General features: G+C 40.2%; 1 protein-coding gene across 7 annotated transcripts in view; it reads left to right on the top strand.

Moving 5' to 3' along the window:
- ABLIM1 (actin binding LIM protein 1) overlaps positions 1–21,613 on the top strand; it is a 199,146-nt gene that overhangs the window by 95,600 nt on the left and 81,933 nt on the right. For all 7 annotated transcript variants that reach the window (XM_065672322.1, XM_065672317.1, XM_065672319.1 and 4 more), the window contains exons 3-4: positions 8,624–8,807; positions 11,102–11,211. In XM_065672322.1, coding sequence (XP_065528394.1) covers positions 8,624–8,807; positions 11,102–11,211 — 294 coding nt within the window. The remainder of the gene's footprint in view (positions 1–8,623; positions 8,808–11,101; positions 11,212–21,613) is intronic.

Genomic DNA, 21,613 nt, shown 5'->3' with positions numbered 1-21,613 from the left:
TCTTGTTAACTGTAAGGCAAAGCCAAGTCTTGTCATGCAGGAAGCATTCTGCAAACCCAGAGTATTCCATGGAGAAGAACCTTTCAAATTCTATTAAAACATTGCTATAAATCAGCATAAAGCCGTTTCCTAATCACAGAACAAATGTTCTAGTTTCCGTCTTTTGATTTAGATGTCTTTTGAGCTTATTTAGGGAAGCCCACATCAATATGTAGTTCCAGAATCCTGGAATGTTTAGGTATGGTATGTTTAGGTTTCAGGCACAGACTGTTTCTTTCATGTGATGACTTTTGCAAAGCACATCGTCTGTAGTTCAATGAGCTTGACAGGGAAAGGGGAGGGCTCCTAAGTTTACATTTTGGGATGCTCTGTGATCTTTGACTTTGAACTGGGTTTTCCTCCCTTGAAGGGCTGGGAAGAAGTAAGGGTCGTGTAAGCAGACACTGTATCAGCAGGCTGGAATGTGTTTTAAATCATTAGTTCTTTGACCTTTGATCTGTCATCAGATTCCTTCAGAGGCAGCAGGAGGAGACTGCAAACTGGCTGCTGGGTGGTTAGTGCTATTAATAGCTTGGTGGCAGTGGATGTGAAGTTTAAATGTGAGGACATGCCTGTACTAGATACCCAGTGCAGTGCTTGACAGGATCTCTGTGTTTCCGCAAATAGTTCTGAAACAGACTCATCTGTGGACGCAGTAATGTAGCTGGTGGATAGAATGTGCTCCTTCCGGAGCATCAGGAAATTATGAGGTCCCTTGAAGCTCCGAATCACTGAACCAAAGAACTTTCTTCATCTAAAATCTCTCCAGGCTTCTGATTCTCTTTTGATACACTCTGGTTCTGCTTGCTGTTTGTGAGCTCCCCTTTTCAGCTTGGTTATTGAAACAGCCTTGAACATTATTAAGTCTTTCGTATTTTTTTTTTTTCCCTAGAACCTGCGTGTCTTGGCTTTTATTTAAACAAAACGGAACTTCTAATCATTAAAATATAAACCACTGGAAAATAAGAGCCTGAAATGCTCTAACAGCAGAATACAAATAAAAAGGACAGAGGTGATACAATATCCTGGTTGGGATGGTCATGGATCTTGAAGCATTACATCCTTTAGCCACATTAGAAAGTCCAATGGAAGGGAATGAGTGAGAGTAAAATGAGATTTTAATGGTGAAAATGAAAGCAAATACTTGATGCTGAGGAGATTAGTACACAAATCAAGTGAAAAAGTGAAAAGGGGGGCATGCTATTATCTGTATGCACAGGGAGACCTAATGAGGGACAGGGCAGGTTTGACCAGTTTAGAAAATCCAGAGAGCAATGGGATTCTGCTGTTCCTGGGAAGCTAATAGAGCTTACATTTTCTCCTGTGACAGAAAATGGGGGTTCAGATGTGAATTCATGCATTCAGATAGCTTGAATTAAGCAAGCCTCAGCTCCAACTGCCATTTCTGTATTTGCTTACCTCATCTGCTGTGTCCTGAAGCCTGTTCTTTCTCTTGCAGTGATTTTTACTGCTGTTTCATGTCAGGTTCAAGTGAGGGCCTGGGAAGTTTGCTGTAGGGCAGGCTGGTTTCCCTCCTGTAACCCATGAGCAGCAGGGAGAGCTGTCTCATTACTGGCCATAGCCTTTGGGTGCCAATAGGCTGTTCCAGAGGTGCGCCACATTTTAAGCTATGTCCAACCCCTTGGCAGCAAAAGCTGACAGTCCATCCTCCACACTTGTGGAAAAGAGTCTCTGTAAGAATTCCTGACTCCCTGCTGAGGAGGTACAGTGGATGAGGTGACTGTGGGCTTTGACAGCAGGGCCCAAACTATACCTCTAGTGCTATCCTGCACTGTTCTCCCATCCTCTGCCCCTTTCCTGCCCTTCTACTTGTTTCCAATAGCAATGTCCCATTTAGGTCTGTTTGGTTTTTTTTTTTTTTCCCAAATATTTTTTTCCGTTTCCATGTAAAACACTGAATTGTAATTTTTGCTTTAGATGTTGACAGGTAGAAGATCCCAACCAGTTTGATTCCATTCTGAACTGGATCCTTCTTTTGCTCTTGGGGTTTTAGAACTAGTAATGGCAATTGGTTGTTACTGATCTTAGGTTAGTTGGGCCTGAGGTCTCTTTCAGTGATCAAACATCTGTCAGGAAATAAAGTTAATTGCTCTTCTTGGCTGATGTTGATGAATGCTGACAGATGCCATGTCAGATTCTAGCACGCTACTGGATCCCTTTGAAAGCAGAGGGCCAGCAGGATGCTTTACAGGTGCTTGATGAGTGGGACAAAGCATCCTGAATGAGAATCTGGCAAGTTGCTTGGGTTTATTGTCAGTATATCCTTCCTTTGCCTGGGCTGAGTTGTTTGTTCTATTCTTAAATCCTTGGTTTGTTAATTACAATCTCTTCAGAGAGATCTCATCTAGATAGTTAGAACCAAGCTATTCCCAGCTAAACTTTGACATTTTTCCACCCATTGCATTTTCTTCAGGGTTCATTTCCCACAAACTCACAAATGACTTTGATCTCCACCTAGTTCTTAGCTTAATGTGAAAGGTGTTTTAAATGGCTGAATGATTCTTGCTGTTATTTCCATCCTGGTGCACAAAGCATTGATAGCTCAGTTGGGAAGCTGTCACATTGTGACATTAGATACAGCTGCTGTTTGCTTGCTGTTGAGCTCAGGTATTAGCTGTTGTCTGTTAGATTGCTAGACAGACTGAAATATATGCATGTCAAGTGTGGGCAGGAAGGTTTCCTGTGTAGTATTGCTTGTATCTCTAATGTTAAGAGGAGAAAAAACAAAGAAAGCTAAAAGGCAGTGTCATGGCATTGATTAGGAAGTTGGTTGATTTAAAACTCTGAGCTCATCTGACACTCAGTCATCACTAATGGTTTCAGTTGAGTGAATGCCTGCATTATGTGCTTAGGGGTTTCTCTCAGGTACCTCACTGAGAATGACTTGTGCCATCATGACAGTGATGACATTATTCACCATTATTCTGTGAATACTCAGTGATCATGCAGACGGGGTGTTGGAAATGGAGGGTCAAGGTTTTTCAAGGCAAAAGGAGAAGGGTCTGGATGGAGGCTAGAGGATTCTTCTCACAGGGGTCCCAGGCCAATTCAGGAAAAGATGGCAGAAATGCAGTCCCTTCTTTTGCTCAGGGAGTCATTTAGCTGCTAAAACGTTCTGCCAGCTGGTGACTAGATAACATAGAAGGTTTTAACATCACCTGTATTTGTTCCATTTATATAAAGGTCTTTAGACTTCTCAGGGTTGTTTCTGAAGTCAATCTGTTGAAATGAGAAGAGATTCCAGAACCACTGGGAATGTTAGATAGACACAGTTTGAAATAACTTGGATCAGAACGCATCTCTCATCAATATATGGCAAAAAGAACTACAAGTGGCAGGAGTGAGACAGTTATTAGGATCTCTGTGACAGCTTTTGCAAGGTGTATGCAACTTCTTAATGGTGCCTCGTAGTCCTTCTGCAACAGCAGTGCTGCAGTGTGGCTTCTGAGGTTTGCCATTCTCACATAGTCTTCTGATAATACTTTGAAGTACATTCATTCTTGAAATGATTTCCACCATTAAGTGTTGATAAGAGGAATAAAACAAAGGCAGAGACTTAGTTCATTTGGAATGTGGAAACTTTAAACTTTAATAAGAATATGGACCTTGCTTTCCTGAATACAGGATTTGTTAAACTCTCTCTTAGGCAAAAAAAACCCCAACAAACCAACAAAAACCCACAGGAACAGGTTTTCCCTGTGTATTCGTTTAGATGTAGGTGATAAACTGAAACATTGCCAAATTCCTTTCTACCTTCAAACAAGAAATCCATTATGTTCTGAAAAATAAATGTTGTATGAATATTTCCCCACTTCAGAACAGTACCATTATTCTGTGAAGCTTAGAAATACAAGAAAGAAAGAAAACCCCAACAGGAAATTGAATTTGCACCTTATTTAATGAATGGTGACAAAGCAGATCATTAGACTTTTCTGAATGAATAGCATTCACTTCTGCAAGCTGAGAGCCCATGCCCACAGGGTCTGCTTGTGTGGTTTTCTTTCTTTACTGTTGAAACAATTTTTTACTTAACATCAACATGGAGTTATTTTACTCAGGGCCTGTTTTTTCAGCTCTCCCTGACAATAACCCTATAGAAATCCTACATAATGCTCAGTAGGATCAAATCCTACTCCCATTCACTTTGAAAAAATCTGATCTCTTCATTTTCATCATCTCCGTTAAAGCTTGGAAGTGGCTCTGCTTAAGAGCGATCCTGGGCCTGGTAATTGGATTGCTCTTGAGCAGCCATGTTTTATTGTAATAGCCCACACTTCTCTACACAGACCCTACACGGAGCCTGTAGCTTTGAGAGCAGACAGCAGTGCTTATGGGTGTTTCCAATCCTTTTGTGCTCAGGCTGCAAAATAGTAGCTCCCGACAGTAACTGAAAAGAGGAAAAAGCTGTCAGGTTGGTGAATTCAGTAGGAGGCAGAAGTGTATTCCAGCTTATTCCATTCACAGGAGAGGCAGGATCATGTGTTTGGAATACAGAATTCTTTGATATACAGATGCTGTGAAAAGGCTGAGTTCCTCCAGGAGGTTTTGAAGATGAGGATTTTCTTTTTTATTTAAAGAAAAATGCTGAGTGTTTTATCTCTATGCTAATGGTACCTCGGGGAATAGAAATGCTCCCCAGCATCTCCTGCTTCAGAAGGCAGGTACTGGTCACATGCAACAGGATTTCTTCCATTGTATTGAACAGGAAAGGTCTTGGGGAATTGGTCTCCTGTAGACTATTTCCACATGGTGGATGCTTACAGAATGCCCCTTGTGTTTGTCTTCTCAGACATGATTTGTGCATTGCTATTGGCTCCACAATGTAATTCTTTCAAAGCTCTTTCCCACCAGTATAGGAAAAAACCCAAAAGGACATAATTTGATCTTTTGTATTTACTGTCATTATTTAGGTATTGTTTTTTCTTTGATGACATGAGATTTGTATCACAGCAATTGCCTAGATCACACTATTAGGATTTATTGTATGTTTGTAGCCACCATAGCTGCTTTCAGTGCCTCTGCTGTTTGTGGCATGAACAATGTTGGACAGGTGGTCTTTCTTTTTAATGAAAACAGCCACAATTCATCCTTCTTTCCTGTGGTATTTCTACAGTGGTCATAAATGTGTGCTAAGGCAGTATGTTTAAGCTTGAGAGGTCTTATTGTCAGAACCATGACTTCTGCACAGTTGCAAAAAGGAGGGAAAGAAACAAGCTGTTTAAAAGAAGCTGTTTCAGTCCCTTTCTTTCTTGCACGCCACCATTGTACACCAAATGTGGATACAGAGTTCCTCCTTTCTGATTTGATCTCTGACTCAAAGTAAAAGCAGCCGACTGGAACAGCGTTTTTCCAACCATGGATGCTAACATTCTGGGTGACCCTTGTTTTGCCCATGTAGCTCAAAGCTGTGATTAGTGATAGGAGCACATGTGCTAAATTGACTGCAAAATTCTCTTGTAATGTGGGTCTGCCAGGACTCATCTTTAATTCTTGCAGATTGGTGTGTGCTTCCTGCTGTGAGTACACCAAAGATGATGAATCTGCTGGTGGTTCACATCAGCAGCAGTTGTGCTTGTGTCTGAAATCATGACTTCCCAGTATGAGGGAATTTACCCTGTTCTGAGTTATTGACAGGAAAAATGAGAGATTCAATGGAAAGGAAACTTCATGAAGGGCAAAAGAGGGAGCTTCTTGTCAATAACAGTAATTACTGTCTTTAAAAGACTTGACAAATAATTTTATCCCCCATTTTCACTGCCAGGCTTGAATCCTTGTGGCCATGCAAAAGGGATAGAGCTTAATAATTGTGACTGCATGAATGCTTTCATTCAAAGTTTGTAGGGGTTTTCTGCAAGCAATGATCTGCCCAGACCTCTGTGATATGTTGAAGCGGCATTTCCAAAAGCTAGTATGGAGGCTGCATTGAAAGTTACTTTTGGTCATCCTACCCTATTAGCCCCATTACTAGGCAGGTGAAGAGGGTCCTAATGACTAAGTGAGATTTCAGAAGGTGACTCATTAGTAGAACTGGGGACCCTTGTAAAAAGAGGGCTCCTATGTGCCTCTTCTGAGGCAGATACAGCAGCCTGCTGAGCACCTTCAGCTTGAAGCTGAAATATATATAGACCTGGACATTAAAACTGCCAGCTAAATTACAATTGTTATTTAAATAATCACATAGACATATGAATACTCCGTGGCTCTTTATGAAATTTAGCAGCTTCTGAAGCATCTAGTACTGACCACTCAGTGACAATACTCCAGTTCATACCCTGTAACCATAGGATCTAACAGTTCAAATACCGATGTAACTCTTAGACATTCTCAGTGACTCCATGTAATCAGTGGAATTCTCAATTAGTCCATAACTTAATTGTAAGGAATCCATCCAAGTTAACTTAGAAAATCAAAGCTATTGTAAGTAGGCTTAGGTTTCACCTCTGTACCTCCAGTGGCAGATGACTGGGTGGTCCCCAACTCAGGAAGAGTATAAGGTGATGTGGTGTAGAGGTTACAGTAGTTTCTGCCTAATGGCAACATGATATTGTACATGATGTGTTTGAAAATAATACTTTAAACAAAGTGGAGAACAGTAGAAGAAAACAGAGGAATGAAAGAGGGTTTTTTCTGGAGGTGTACCTGAAAACCAGCTTGGAGCATTTTTGCAGCATTATAATAGAACCTTAACAATAGTTCTCTGTAGTTAAGTCACTAATGATTGAGGTCTGGCTGTTTAATGCCACTATGAAATATAATTTGTTTGCATGTGGGATATTAACACTGTTCTATGCAGAAATGTGTAACCAGGAAAATGCTAGTACTGATATTGCTTTAATTCTAAGATGCAATTTAGCGCATTCTGGTTATTGTTCTATTAATTATTATTACAGTAACAGCCCTTAGACCTCTGGGGTTTGGCAATAGGCGAACAGAGAATTTGCAATCCCTGCCCCAAACACTATGCAATTTTAATTTTCTAGGCAGGCATTTAATAAGATATTAGCCTGTTATAATAGGGGAGAGAATGAATGTTGTGTACAGTATCTTCCTTGGAATTTATGGCAGAGATTAACTGAACCCAGTTCCCCTGATAATCTTTCTGTATTTCATATTTTAGTACTTCAAGGACTGTGTAGCTACAGGACCTTCAATGCTGCTTATTTATTTTGCCTTAATAATCAGAATTTCTAATACTTGATATTTCTGATATTTGATCTGAATGTACTTCAGTGTTATGAAGAGGGATGAGATGGTATTACTTGGACAGTTAGAGTTAAGGTAGCATCCGAGGCTGCTGTGAAGAGAAGTTTCTTGTACTGTATTACACAGATACAGCAATATACAGATGAGAGCAATAGGAGTGGCTGAAACCAAAATGCCTTGGAGCAGGCATATATATATTTCTTTAATAATTCATCTAGCAGCTCCAATTATTCACTGAGATGAATGAAGAGGCTTTTTAAAGCTCATGTGAAGCAGGTAATACTTCTAGAGCAACTATGGGGCATTACTGTGTCATTCAAGTCCTTTATTCAACCTGAGCTAAAGCTGAAGTGTGACATTCAGTCTCCATCTCCCATGGCACTTTTTCTTCATAGGCGTTGGCTGTTGTAGGATGGATTGCTCTTTATCTCCTGCTTTGACCACAAACACCAATGTAGCACTATGAAAACTTTCCTAAAGCAAACCATGCACCTGATTATGATGTGTTTGGCTTTGCATGAATAAACATTTAACAGTGGAAAAAGTGCCAAGTCACAGGAATCCTTGACTGGTCCTTCACCCTTTTACTGATACAATTAGTTTTCCCTATGAAGCTGTACAAATCTATATCCAAATATTTGAGTTGTTTATCTAATACATTAAGTACAGGGAGTACAGTATGTAAGAGACTAACACAAGATCAATGCAGATTAGGCACTCAAAGGTAATAGTAGTTCTTAGGATATTAATTTGGTCAGAATATGGGTGGGAAATACTCTTGCTTTATTCAGTGTCCAGTATACTGGACACTGTGTAGTTTGGCTGCATATATCACAAAGTGTATATAGTGGACCTGTGGGCTAGGTTTTTAATGCCTAATTGTCTCTTCCCTGCAACTTTCTCCCAGTATTTATGTCTAAATTAATACTGCAGAGTCACCCTGAACATTCCAAAGATCATACTTCTTAACGCAAAGCAAAGTATTGATGTAGCAGCGGTGAAGTATCTCAGTGTTATCTGAGGGCTAGAGGAGTTAATCTAAACCATAAATATTTCTAAAATATTTGTTGTTTTAAAAAGAATCAGCACCTTGAAAGCTTCTGAAAGTACATGGCTGCAGGAAAAATGTATGCTAGTAAAGTCTGTTCTATTTATGGTATCCTATCTTCTGCTCATCTCCAGTCCTGGAGCGAAAGCAAGATTGCATTGGTACAAGTAACTGATGATAACGTGATTAACTGGATGACAGAAGGAAGCAAGACCACCAGGGTCATCTCATTTGTCAGCAGCACAGACTAGTGCTGACATCCTTACTAGATATATTTCTCTAATCTCTCTTTGTGGTTGTTTTCTCTTCCAGTGTGTGGCTGTGACTTGGCACAAGGAGGCTTTTTCATTAAGAACGGGGAGTATCTTTGCACCTTGGATTACCAGCGCATGTATGGTACCCGCTGCAATGGCTGTGGGGAGTTCGTGGAGGGTGAAGTAGTGACAGCTCTGGGAAAAACATACCATCCAAGCTGCTTTGCCTGCACTGTTTGCAAGTAAGTCATCCCTTTCAACTAACTTGGTGTGAACCCAGCGTAAGGAAAACGGGGAGACAGGTGTCGCCATGAGACTCAAGTGTGATGACGTAGTTCTTTTTGGGAGATGTTTGGTTGGAAAAGCTCTGCTGCAAGTCTGACTTTGAGGGTTTTCAAAATGCCACTCATTTATTTGGGGGACACATACAGTTCCCTGTTCTCATAAACTTAATTTTTTCTCATGTGAGAGTAACTATCAGTCTATCATGTTAATAGAGGTGATGGACATGGGTTTAGTTGAGTTTGGGTGACAAGGCCAGCTTGATGGGTGAAATAAATCCAAATTCGGGATGCATCCATAGAGAACTCATTTGGGTTATAAGAACAGTTGAACAATTGAAAATGTACTGTAGACTCATTTTCACATCATGTAAGAATGTATGGCTCTGGGACAAGTCCAATCCCCCTCTTCTCCCCAAATACTATTTCTTGTTCCCAAGAGGAGAACCTGTCTTCATTTCTACAGGGATTAAAGATAAGTTAGCTGAGGCTGTGTGAATAGGACAAAAGGGTCATTTTGAACTTGCATTTCTGTTTAAACTCTAAGATATTCAGCTTTTAGGAGACTACTGGGCAAATCTTCCACATGCTGTCATAGCCTGCTCATTTGAGCAGTTTTATACTTGAAGAATCTCAGCTGAGCTTTATAGCCTAAACTCAACCCAAAACCCTGTGAATAGTGTTCTCTGTTAGCTGGCGCTAGGCACTGAGATTCTGCTAGAATTCAGGTTGGTTTAGTTTGTGTAATGCCTGAAGGACACATAAAAAGCAAAAGATAGAGATGTAGGTAGATTTCACGGAGAGGGAAGACCCGAAAGACAGGACCTGTTCCTTTCTAGTCTTGGAGGGCAAAAGAACAGTGATGTTCTCCAGAAGTCTGAATCTGACAGCAAACAAATTGTCTGAAACAATGCAGGAGGATGCCATGAACAAGAAAGGCAAGAATCTACATTCTGGGGCAGTAATTTCTTGGAGATCCCATCATAGGATGTGTCTGAGTCTTAGTGCAGCAGACTTGCCAGGTGCTGCCCTAACCTTCCATACCTATCTCTGATGAGTAGTTTAAGTACTTTATTGTATAGCCTGGTATATTTTCCAAGACCTTTTCTATTGAAAGTATCTTGATCATTTTTCCATTTGGTTTTAAACAGTGTATTTAATTTACTGCATGTTGATAATCAAATGATGTGTACGTTTCAGTTTTATTTCCCAAGGACAGTGTGAAAGTAGATGATGCTGTATGAAACATTGCATCAATTTTCTGTACATTGACTTGCATCAATCATTCTATGTCAGACGAACAAAAGATGAGTCATTGAAATAGATTCATGGTATGCAGTATTGCTGCTGATGTATTTATGGCCCACTGAGGGACAGCAGTGAAAAGGAAACTAAAACAATGCCTTAAACATTTTGTTTTGTGGAAGCAAGCAGATGCTTATTTTAAGCACAGTTTTGGAGTGAGGTGACGGTAGGAGAGCCTGTATTCAGCAGCTACAGATTTGGAGTTACTGAACCTTTTAATTTCAGTGAAAGCCTCATACAAAGTGTTGTTCATCCTCTATTTTATACATCAAGTGAAAGTTAACAGCAGTGTCAGCTTCTGCCTAACACATATTTTGTTGCGTTCAGCAAATAATCTCAAGCTTCCATAGCACATTCAGCCTTTGCCTTTCTTCTAACACTATCTGCACACGTGCAATTACAGTGTTTTTTCTGTAATATAGATACCTATTTTAAATCTCTAGGAGAATGAATGTGGATAACATCTCATTTCTTTTGCAGACTGCTGCATCTGCAGGAACATATGTTTCATTGCTGAACACAAATGAAATTAGTGTATTTGTGAATTACTAGCTCCACATTCCTTCACTAGCCTCAAGGCCAATTGCAATTCTTCCTTTGAGTTCTCTTCTGTACAATTTGCTATCCACAACATCACGCTGAGACCATACTAAGTGTAGCTGTTGTGACTAAGTGGATTTCACTGTCATCTACTCTTTAGGATAAAGTGTGCTTGATAGCTTTTTAAACCAAAATACAAGGCGAGTCTAACCTCTGCTCTGCTTGCATCCTCAGATTGGATTTCTTCCAGTGCCTGGCTTTGTCAAGGCCACTTTGCAAAACTATTTGGCCCGAGGTTCTGCAGAATACTGATTGCAGTGGGGGAAGGCAGCAAACTCAAGGCACAGGGAAGAGATGAAAATTTCTGTCATAACCTTTGCTAAAATACATTTTTCTCTTTAACTCTCCAGGCGTCCATTTCCACCAGGTGATCGGGTTACCTTTAATGGAAGGGACTGTCTCTGCCAGATGTGTGCTCAGCCAATGTCCTCCAGTCCAAAAGAACTGTCTGCCTCAAGCAGTAAGTATGCTTCTCTCTGAAGCTTCTCACCAGGCTCATCAGCATTAAGTTGAACTTAATGCAATCTTTTGGGTGTTTTAATTTTTACTTCACCTCTAGAAATGTGAAACAATTTTGGAAACCATCTTTTCTTTCTTTTTCTTTCTTTCCTTTTTGTGCCCTTTGATAAAAGTGTCAGGTACTTCCGGTGAGAAGAGACACTTAGATATTGCAGTATGAACAAATGGCTTTTTGGCAGTGACCAGATTTTTAAAAGGGACTATTTCTCTTTTATAGGCACTGGAAAAGTACCTGATTGATGAAATCTGAGGTTTCAGAGTTGAGAGATTCCATTTTTTCATATATAATTATGCAGCTTTAAGTATTCAAAAGAGGACAAAGTCAGAGGAAATGAATTTTCTTCTACTATTTAGCACCTTAATTCAATTAAGTTATCCTTTAAAAGGAATATCAGGATTATGCTTCCAGTAGACTGATAGCACAATGATACTATGATCAGAATCTCAAGAAACCTTTATAGAAAAGAAAGCAATTTAAGGGGGAAAGAGAAAGAATGAAGAAGGTTTGGGAGGGAAATTATCTTGGTTTGCTGTTGAGTTTTGGGGTTTAATGCTTTTAAAGGATAATTTGTGAATTATTGATACTAATCTCTGCTTGTAGTTATTTTTGGGGATTTCTGATTCTATCTCTGGTTGATGGGTTGTACTGAGCACTCTAATCTGTAATGATTTACCTAGTGAGTTTTGGAATTGAAAATGGCTATAGATTTCCTTGTGATATGAGGTAGTTTTCCACCAATGTTGGTTTCCTTCAGGGAGACACTGTGTATTGGTACTTGGCTTTGGGCTCCCAGGGTTATAAAGTGCAATGTCAAGGCAAAGTTGGATAATATTTGTGCTCATTGGATGATTCCAGGTAATCTCAGGTTGTCTGATTTGCCTGAGAGCATGTAATCGGACACTTAGCAAAATGGAAAATGAGAGAGGTTTTTTGTTATCGTGTTTTTCTGTCTGTTAAGTGATACTTTTCCACTGTAGCTTTAGATTTGGAGCTGAAAATGCACAGGCCTCATCAGCTAAGGAAAAATTTAGGAACCTGAAAAAAACCCTTACAAGACTTACAAACCAACATAGAAATGTCTGAGGTACTTCAGTCACTCAGGGAATCCTTCCAAGACGAAAAGAATGATGTGGAAACTGCATTGGAATTCCTGGCATTTAGGAGGCATAATTGGCAATGAACTTCAAGGCGCACGGACCTTGGACAGTACTGATGTTCTTTTTCTAGGCATGCCATAGCAGTGTTCCCAAATGACTGGTATTCAGGGCAGAAGTATCTGGATCACACTACATCTGGTTTTCACTTGTCCAGCAGTGTGGTAACTTTCTGGATACAGGACCCCAGGTACCAAAATGCCCCCAGTCAAATGATAGGCTCAAGCTGTCCGATAGTTAGCAAGTGAAAGCTGCAGTCACTTCCTGAGAACCAGTACTTACCTGCTTGAATTGTAGTCTCTGCTTGAGTTGCTTCTGGGGTACCACACTTGAAGCCATAGGTAGCAAGGATTACAAAACAATCTTCCTCATTGCTTGTGGTGAAATTTATTGGTTTCTTTGTTTTTTAATCAAAACTGGGTCCTGCTGGGCAAACTGCCTTACTGGTACACACAGCAAGATTGCTCCTGCTCTTAACAGCTCAGAGTGCATGGCTTCAGTATCTGCAAGTACCTGCCACAGTTATTTTTATGGACAGAGACTTGGAGAAAGATATAGGATAGGGTTTCTGGTCACTTTAGAGCAAAACTCTCCAAAACAAACAAATAAAAGTGAGAACAGTGTGTGTTTATACGCTCCGTTGAAAGGATGCTAATGAAGTGTCCTCTGTGTTCAAAGTTATGCCAGCTGCTGCTTTAGCTTTGTGCAGTAGTTGACTTGGATACAGAGAAGCCTTTCTTGCTGGCACTGAAGAGTAAATCTTACTTATTATAAGCTGCTCCACATTGCTTCCATATCTCTCCTGCTCCTGAATCACACACATCTATTTTTTTTTTCTAATGCTTTGCTCTTTTTTGAAAGGATTTTTATGGTTAATACATATGATTTTAGAACAGAACCCCATCCATGCAATGCATCTATTTTATATCCTATATTGCTGTCACTTTCCCCTGGTTGCTTCCAAGTAGATTACTGGAGGAAGCTTTCCTTAAAACAGAGAAAGTGAGGAAAATTCAGTAGACTGAAAGTCTGTCAGGTTTGATTGGCTTATGTAATGTAAAAGGAAGCTTTCCATCCACTAGGATGTCTGCATTAATGTTGACATGCTGTTTTCCTGATGTCTGTTACTTCACATAAATGAAAGGCTTATTGACATCCAAGCTTTGGATGGTTTTAAGGGAAATCAGATGCCTCTAAATACAAGGGTTAACATCTGGAATAACATGAGTATTGTTACACTCTTGTGTAGTGCACACCAGTGAGGATCAGAAGGAAGAATACTGAAAAATTAACTTTACTTTTTTGTTTAGTCGGAATCATGGAACAGTTAGATCATCCAGTTCCAACCCCCCTGCCATGGGCAGGGACACCTCACACTAAACCATGCCACCCAAGGCTCTGCCTAACCTGGCTTTGAACACCACCAGGGATGGAGCCTTCACAACTTCCTTGGGCAACCCATTTCAGTGCCTCACCACCCTTACAGTAAATAATAGCAGTTGGGTCCATCGTACTTATTTATCTTTATACTAATTATCTATTTCTTTCACTGCACATGTATTGCCTGGAATAATTACATCTGCTTTCTTGAGGAACCATTTCAGTGACTCGTTTATTCTAATTTTCTAAGACAATCTTTTTCTATATACAGATGCTGTAAAGTAATCATAATTCATAATTTAGTCAACCCTGTTCCTTAGGTTCTGCTTGACGTACACAGTGCACAAGCTTTGAGATTTTCTTTCTTTCAGCAGGAAATCTAACACCATATACCTGTAAATACCTTTGCAGACAAATTAAATGAGTGCTGTTTGGTTTTGTTACTGTTTTATTTCGTATGACAGGTTGATAAATGAGATGTGATCTGTAAAGCAAAGTGCCTGGGACAGATGTAGAGCGGCACAGAAGCAGGGGGACAACTGGACAACACTGACTATAAGTGTAATGTTGATGCCTTGGCTATTTCAGGGTTTTCAGGATTCTGCCAAGGAGAATTTGTGTCATTTTAACTTGTATAAGGAGAAATTCAAGAACCTAAAGTCTAAGTCCTTATTCTTCACCCATGTTAGGGTTAGGTGCCTTTGAAAGCGTAGCGTGAGCATTATAATATGTCTTTCCAGCCCAAAGCATCTCAACCTATTTTATTTCCCTGGCCAAGTTAGAGTGACTGAGGATACACACTCTCTGGATTTCTATTAGCATTAGTGTGAGAAGCAGAGGCAAGTAGATTGGCCATATTAACAGGCTTATTCTTTTTGATTCTTCTCCATTAGAGCACATCTATCAGTGAATTCTTACCAAGGCACCTGATAAGTGAACTAATGCAGGCATTTGAATGTAAAAATCCTTAGTTTTAGTTTAGCTTCGTTTATAAAAAATACCACACTGGCTTGCATTTCTTCTTGAATGCACTAGAGAAAAGTACAGCTGGGAGCAAAGCAGCTTTAGAGAGATCATGGAGTCACAGAACAGTTTGGGTTGGAAGGCACCTCAAAGCTCATCCAGTTCCAACCCCCTGCTATGAGCAGGGACACCTTCCACTAGAGCAGGTTGCTCCAAGCCCCATCCAGCCTGGCCTTGAACACTGCCAGGAATGGGGCAGGGATCCCCCATGCTCTGGGTATGAGGTGGTGTGCTGATGGAATTCCAGCCAGCAGCCTTCTGGCTCCGGGGTCATCTTTGAAGTTCTGAAGAGACTACATGTCTTTGAACATAGTTTAATACATTTCCCTCTTCCTCAAACAGAGGTTTTCCCTTAGGCGTTCCATTTCACTATTTCCACGGTAAAGCATTTCAACGAGAAGAGAATTATGTTATTTCTTTACCTGAGGTTGAGCCCTTTGTCTGTTGGTTCCTTGTCTGTGAAGTTTTAGTTATTTCTGGTTACCTTTTTGCTGACAGTTGGATCACTTTAGTGATGTGCATGAACTAATTAGGAAATTGTGTTTCAAATGAAAAGTGGGATTTCTAGACAGGAATAAAGCTCCTTATCCCAAAGAAACAGAAGCGTTGCAATCACCTAGCAAGAGCTTTCACTTGAAAAAATCATCTTAATTTGAAACTATGGCAGAGACATGGCAGTTTCTTTTTCTTCAGTTCAATAGAGACTTGTGTCCTACATATGCCAAGATATGCAGTGATGATCCTGTTTGGAAAGAAGCACAGGGAAGATATTCCAACTCCCTTTTCTTTGTAGCGGTCTCTCCCGTGTGTTATGAGCATTACAGTAGAGCCAAGAGGTGGATCAGGGTTTTTCAGTGTTTCATGTGCACAAATAATCTGTGGTGCAGCTGCTCCCTGACCAGACGGCATCCACGTGGAGGTTTCACAATCCTGTTTTGTATGCTTGTCCTCGTCTGGTTTGCACATTATGTTCTGGTTCAAAGAATGTAAGTTCTCTAGGACAAATGCTTTCATGCCTATCAGTACAGAGCCAAACAGGGCTGGATCCTGGCTTGCAACTGGGGATCTCAGCTCTATTGTGATATAAATAATAAGCTTAATGCTTAATGAACTTGTGGGAGAAAGATATCTTTGTTAATTATTCAATAGCCTTATCTCTTAAATTAGATGCAGTCAGTAAAGCTCCCAGTAAAGATTCAAAACTTCCAGCAAAGGTCTCTGGTAATGCTGAAGTAGAGCAGAACCAACATACTTAACCTGTAGGAAAAGGTGGGAAGGAAAAAATAGGAATAATCTTTTGCCTCACTGCCCAGAAAGTGGGAGGAACGTGAGGTTGTTCTTGAAACAATGAAGCATCAGAATAGAGAAGCGCCAGATTTACTTTGCAGTCCTCTTTTGAAGATTCTCTAATTCTTAATGCAGTTTTATAGTCAGGACATAACCATCCTTTTATAGATAAAGATATAGGTGATTGTTGCCAGTATTCAGAAAGAAGGTCTGAGCTGATTTAAAGGCATCATGAATTCAGCATTAGAAATGAGCTGAGTGGGTAAAATGAAGACAGAATTCCTTTTAATCATAGTTCTTGTGAAAAGTCTGCAGCTTTGTGGCTATTCAGCCACATTTGACTCAGCTTTCATTGTTTTGTTCTTTATCCATTTTTCCTGAGCTGTCTGAAAACTCCTTCAAGTCCATAGGGAGGACTTAACACATGAAGGGAGAGAGTTGGCTGGCTGCTTGTAAGCAGCGATCTGCAGTGATTTTTGGCTTTAAAGGGTATTAAGCAATATCCAACGCATGATTTAAGCTCATTCTGAGGACATATCCTATAATTATATTAGTGAATTAGATTTCACTGTGTGTGAAAGCTATATGGTATATTCTATATAGGTATTTTGCAAATACTTGGCAAAGATGTGGCTAGGCTTTCTGTGTAAGACATTGAGCCCAGTTTTGCCTTAAATGATACATGCTCCCAGTATCCATACATGTCAGTGAATGCCCTGGGGAACTTTGGCACAACAATTTGGGGTTTGAACATGCATTTTTAAAATGTAATTTTGAAAATGCTGTGTATAATTTCAAACCTGAAGGGTTTAATATTTTTTGTGTGCTGAAACACAAAGCTTTTCCCATTTCATAATTCTTGATTTGTCTGCTAAATACACAAAAACACTCTTGGTAGCACTCAAGCCTGGTTTTGCCCATAGAATAAAGATGTACCACAGACATCACTGTGGATTGATTTCAAACACTGTCATTTAAATCACATGATTTTTAATTATGTGTTACCTAAGACCCCAGGAAACTTTGATTAAAATAGCTAATTTTTAGCCTTATTTTACATTTAGGTATTTAATTATAAAAGGCTAATTGATAACCATGAAAGATATTCCATCTCTGTATACATTTATTTAAACTAATACAGCTCTGCCATACATTCTTTAACATCCATACTTTTCCCTAATGGCTGTTTTAGCTCGTGATTTATGTCAAGCTCTGTTTGAATGGAAATTGACAATTAGAATGTATAAAATAGCATTGTAGGTGTGTTTTTATTTCAGAAACTACCTGAAATCTGCTGGACGCATGAAGAAAGTAAATGCATTATAATGCATTTTTAAGTGCTGATTTGTCAAGGGTCTGTAGCTTATAAACCCATTTACTTTGGATCACCACATCCTGGAAGATGCATGCACAACATGATGCAAAATTCAGCGATAGGATGCACATCTGAGCACTGTTCCTTTCTGGCAAAAGCTTTTAGATTATGCCTAAGAATATGCAGCTCTTCCCTTGATAAATCCTTCCACTGGCCCATTTTTCTGATTCCTCTAATAAGATTTATTCTTTTGAAGAATGTTTGCCATTTTTTGAGGCATTTTCATCCTTTGAATTGCTTTCTTGGATTAATTTTAGTCCTCACTTATGTTTCATAACAATGGCTAAATTGCTTGAGTAGTCTCCATTTACATAAGCTATTTCATATTTTACAAGGCCTGGTATTTTCACTGCTGCTCTATAAATTGCCTTAGATCCTTCTCTGGAGGTGTAGCTTTTAGGTGATGGAGACAGAGCAGCAAATGTATTGAGAATATAGTTGTGGCAGGGCAGGAAGTCTCAGGTCTGTGAATTTTCTATCAGAAAATGTTCCTTCACAAGAATTACTGTTTTCCAGAAAGGTGTTTTATTTGCCTCTTTCTTTTGCATGCTTTTTGTTACATATAAATTGAGCAGAAACAGTTGTGGATAGACTATACAAGTACATTCTCTAAGCTTAACCCCAGCTTGAACTTGGAAATCAAAACATGTCCGTCTCCTTAGCTTTTACTGGAGGAGTACTATATCAACAGGAATTCCAAAGAAGGTTCTGGGGGAAGTGCAAAGAATTGCTCAGTAAATGGGTGTTGCATGAAGAGGTATCGCTGGCTTCGAAAATAACTATAGGAGGAGTTCCCCAGAGATAAGAGAATCTGGGAATTGTCATGTTCAGAAAGCCTGCCAGGCTGGGAATCAGAGGTCACTTAAAAAGGCTGTGAAGAGTGAATTAGTTGTTACCTAGACCTTAGTTTGCCATGGGTTATCAGGGCATAAAAACCTTCCTAAAAGTTGCTGTATGTTTCAGTCTGTTATTGGAGGTTGCATCCAACTGTTGGAATTGCTTGTTTTCTGTGAGCAACAATTGTAAATTACCCAAAATAGTTCGCCGATGAAGAGACACAATGTGCTGTCCATGAGCTGGGTATTAAACAGTGAGGCTGGTTTGCTAACTGAACAATTCACTTGGGATGCGGTCAGCTGGAAATATCCTAGTACTGAAGTGAGGTAAAAGAAATAACAGGGTAAAGACTAGCCTCAGATTAGATGACTGTGATTTATCCTTCAGCTTTTGTCACAGTTTTACGGCTGTGACTCTGGGGTTGCTAAGAAAAGTACTTCTTTACAGGACAGTTAAAAACTCATAGGCAGATTGCAGCTTGTCTGCTATTTCTTCCTTCTGTCTTCACCCTTTCAGTTGGGTTGAAGGAGGGACTGAGATTGATATTACAAAAGCTAACTTGGTGGTATGTTACTTGGAGGGTCATTTTGCAGGAATAAGGTGTAAAGGTCAATTAGTTTGGCCTCGTTTGAAAAGGCAATGGGGAAAGAAGGGAAATAGAGTTTCCTTTTCCTGTGCAGAAGACTAACAGTGTTTACATCAATACGGAGGGGGGAAAATAAAAACTCCTTTGATAAAATAGTATCATATTAACAAAGTGGAGTGAGGAACAGCCTCCATCTCTTCACAGCACTTTAAATTGCATCAGATGATGAAAGAGCTATTTACAGTAATACATCCAAGGTGTATATTGATCTCTTTCTTGAAAAGGCAAGTCAATGTTAGGCACTCACAGATGGTTAACTGGGACCTGTGTTGCAAGCAAGGAATGCCAGTTCAGGCCATTGTGATTTCTTTCCGTATTTAATAAACTAAAATGAAATTCCTTATATATTTGTTTCTAAAAATCACTTTCCCCCAACTTGCCATTTATAATACACTGTCAAAGCTATACTCTGCTTCCCATGGGAAATTTATTTCCCTCCATTGTATGCGCCCAACCTCTTATTGTTACACTTGAGGCTCACAGGGCTGCCCGCATGGCTCTGTTTTGCCTCTGGGGAAAGGGCAGTAGTGTGTTCTGTTTTGAGAAAGGTTTCCCATCCTTGCACTGGCAAAGAGGAAGGGTCTGGCAGCGGATTTTTTGACTTACATACTCAGTTCTAAATCCTGGATGTAAAATTCCAAATGTTGTATGTCCTCTGACTTCCAGAACTCATCACTGCCCTGGTGATCAAACAGTTATGCTTTAAACATCGAAAGCATTTATCATACACTCAAAATGAGTTCGTATTTTTAGCTTTAGAAATGTCTGGATGATCTGGAAAAGCCTGTGTGATACCATTAAAACTTTTAATCTTAAAACAAGGCTTCGGAAGTCATGGCCTGATCTGTGGTTAAAGGGTGACTGAGGAAAAGTTCTGGTCTTTCTGAATCTATGGGAAATTGTAATTGTGCAACCTTCAAATTGCCACAGAAGAATTATTGGGATGTAAGTTGTTTTTTTGAGGTAGCTAAGCTTGACCTTGATTCCAGTGATATTTGCCCCTTTCTCAACTCCCAAATCACTGTACATCTTCCAGCTGTGTTTGACAATGTAGTTCTGTGTAAGGCCAGTGAAAACTTACAGAATCATAGAATGGTTTGGGTTGGAAAGGACCTTAAGATCATCCAGTTCCAACCCCCCTGCCACGCACAAGGGCACCTCCAACTAAACCATGTCACCCAAGGCTCTGTCCAGCCTGGCCTTGAACACTGCCAGGGATGGAGCATTCACAATTCCCCTGGGCAACCCATTCCAGTGCCTCACCAACCTTACAGTAAAGAACTTCCTCCTTATGTCCAACCTGAACTTCCCCTGTTTTAGTTTGAACCCATTACCCCTTGTCCTATCACTACAGTCCCTGATGAAGAGAAAAACTTGTTTGTTTCTTTTAAAAGATAAGTAATAACCACCACCATTCTGCCCTGCTTTACCTGTTTCAGGGCAGAAGCCTGCTGCTGTTGTCTTTATAAAACTGATGTACCTGTGTTTTACAGGGAGGAGAACAGCAATAAGAGGAGTGTAACAAGAGTGTTACTGCTGTGACTTGTTGGGGTTGTGGCAGCATTAGACGTTATCTAGACATGTGCTACAAATGGCCATCAGCATTGAAAGGAACTCTCTGGTGACATCAGAAAGGCTGTTACTAGCTATGTGAGCAGAGCTAACCCTGCAGGGAGCAGCTCTGGTATGCTCCTGCCTGTGACTTTGCATGACCACATTCATTAAGACAAAAGCAGGTAGATGATGAGATGATTTCCCTTTCACAAGTTGTGTGGGGTGAGCAGACGATGTGAGGTAAAGGTCTATATTTACTAGTAAAGGTTCAAAGCAATCCAAATGAGAGAGGGTAAAGTCTCATGCAGTGTGCTCAGGGTTAATGCAGAGCCCACCTGAGCTGGGCTCAGAGCTCTCTGCTATTGGCTTACAGCAGGGGAGGGAGGCAGAGGGAGAAAATCCAGCTTAATTTAGGCAGTGACGAGTGGGTTGCTGTGCAGGATGTTTCACTCCTGGATGTCTGGGGTGATGCAGATGCTAAAAAAGGAAGCACATTTTCTCATCATATCTTTGCAAGCAAGGTGTCATGGGTGGCAGCTCAGCCAGCCTGCGTCTTTCAGTGAGGCTGCTTAAGGGGCCTTGGGGGGATAATATTATACATTAATCATGTATAATATTACAGTGCTGTGATACTTTCCCTTGCCCTGTCCCCCTACTTCTCCATCCTTTTGGGCTGGCTGACTCCACATCACAACCCTTTTGTCCAGGCGTTGGCATTTGCTTTTGTATCTGGACACATCAAATATAACACCTTATTTTATTCCAGAGCTGTAAATTAAATACGTTAGGATATATCTTCAGACTGAGCAGGCCTAGCCAGACTATGTGAAAGAGAGAACAGGTATGTGCAGCATCTCTGGCAGGGAATCTGGGGAGAAGCTTTTGCTTGGCTAAAAAAAGCTGCTGTCAGGGAATGCTGTTATGAGAGAGATTGAATTCAATTTTCATGCACAATATCTGAGCAAGTGGACGTTGCTTATGGAGATTGTAGCTACTGGCATCACAGGCAGCTCAGGGAGACCAGGGTTTGGGTAACTATATGTCCACTGCTCTCAGGTACAATCGTTTTTGTTCCCTACTTAGGAT

Source organism: Lathamus discolor, chromosome 3 (genome assembly GCF_037157495.1).
Source record: "Lathamus discolor isolate bLatDis1 chromosome 3, bLatDis1.hap1, whole genome shotgun sequence".
Lineage (NCBI taxonomy): Eukaryota > Metazoa > Chordata > Aves > Psittaciformes > Psittacidae > Lathamus > Lathamus discolor.
This window is presented reverse-complemented; position numbering and strand designations above follow the sequence as displayed.